Source organism: Octodon degus, unplaced genomic scaffold (genome assembly GCF_000260255.1).
Source record: "Octodon degus isolate 3935 unplaced genomic scaffold, OctDeg1.0 scaffold00060, whole genome shotgun sequence".
Taxonomy (NCBI): Eukaryota; Metazoa; Chordata; class Mammalia; order Rodentia; family Octodontidae; genus Octodon; species Octodon degus.
Window position 1 is genome coordinate 597,570 of NW_004524636.1, and position 1,684 is coordinate 599,253.

The 1,684-nt window shown below is 47.9% G+C and overlaps 1 protein-coding gene across 1 annotated transcript; it reads left to right on the plus strand.

Moving 5' to 3' along the window:
* Positions 1-765: 765 nt before the first annotated feature.
* Positions 766-1,681, plus strand: LOC101561273 (solute carrier family 25 member 51-like; the record flags this gene model as incomplete). Its single annotated transcript, XM_004634311.2, has 2 exons — positions 766-841; positions 987-1,681. A coding segment is annotated over exon 2 (654 nt), but the record flags the coding sequence as incomplete, so codon positions are not given.
* Positions 1,682-1,684: the final 3 nt, after the last annotated feature.

The window sequence follows — 1,684 nt, forward strand, 5'->3', positions numbered from 1 at the left end:
TAGGACTGGGTCTGGGGGCTCCCGGAACTCGGCAGAAAATCCTACTCGGCGGGCGGGGTGGGGGAGGCACTGCGGAGTGGTGGGGGGCGGCCCGAGGTGCTGGGAGAGGGTCTGGCCCACGCTGCGCCTGGGCTGGGACTGGTCCCGCCGGCGCAGGGTAGCAGGAAACTCCTGCCAGCCAGCTTTAGAGGGCAGTTAAAATAACAAGCCTACCCATCTGGGCCAGTTATTCATTTATTTCATCTCAGTTCCAAGTGCATCTTTAATATGTACTTTGTGATAAGTAACAGAATTCCTTTAAGTATTTCTCCTTTACATTGAGCCTGACTGTAAGTTCTCACTGAAGAACACTAGAAGGACATTGCCAGAGGAGGGGTGTGGGACCTGCAGTGGACCTTCCCCAGCCCATGGACTCACAACATACTCTTTCTCCAACCTGGCAGGCTCAGCCCAGTAGTATCCTTTGTGTAGTCCTCTTGAAACCAGTGTCTCGGGCCAGGGAGATGGCTCAGTGGAAGAAGTGCTTCCCTGGCAAGCACAAGGGTCTGAGTTCAATCCCCGGTTCCACAAAAAAAAAAAAAAAAAAAAAAAAAAGCATTTCATAAATTATTTAAAAAAAGAAAGGAGTCCAGGTCTGCGCCTGTGCGGGAGCCAGCTGGCTCATGGGCCGTCCTGCGGGCGGGAGGTATGGGCGTGTGCCGGCGCCTGTGGCCATGGAAATCCAGGTATCAGAATTAACTCCAGAAGAGGGAATCTAAGAAACCAGTAGCAATGGAAGAAATTGAGAAAGTTACCAAACATCTGTCATTCCCTACAATGCAAGGATCAGCTGGTGTCACAGATAAAGATGATTTCCAGCACCAGTCTTGGAATGTAGGAGTTGCTCTGGATAACTCAACTGTTTAAATCTTTTTTTTGTGGAAAATTAAGTTTATATGACTAGAAGGAAAGAGCTTGCAATTTATGGAAACAAATGTCTTATAAAGGTTTAAAAAATCCTTCATGAACAGCAGAGATCGGAAGCAACATGATGGGTTCAGAAGCTCATGAAAAGAGGCCACCAATCCTAACATCTTCAAAACAAGACATATCGCCTCACATCACTAGTGTTGGTGAAATGAAGCATTACTTGTGCGGCTGCTGCGCAGCTTTCACCAATATAGCAGTCACATTTCCCATTCAGAAGGTCCTCTTTCGGCAGCAGCTTTATGGGATCAAAACCCGGGATGCAGTGCTTCAGTTGAGGAGGGATGGATTTCAAAACTTGTATCGTGGAATCCTTCCCCCATTAATGCAGAAAACAACTACCCTGGCGCTTATGTTTGGTCTGTACGAGGATTTATCTTGCCTTCTCCATAAGCACGTCAGTGCTCCCGAGTTTACGACCCGGGGTGTGGCGGCAATCCTGGCAGGGACAACAGAAGCCATTTTCACTCCATTGGAAAGAGTTCAGACGTTGCTTCAAGACCACAAGCATCATGACAAATTCACAAATACTTATCAGGCCTTCCGGGCACAGAAATGCCATGGAATTCGAGAGTATTATCGAGGCTTGGTGCCCATTCTTTTTCGTAATGGATTCAGCAATGTCCTTTTTTTCAGCCTTCGAGGTCCCATTAAGGAGCATCTCCCTACAGCCACCACTCACAGTGCTCATCTGGTTAATGACTTTATCTGTGGAGGG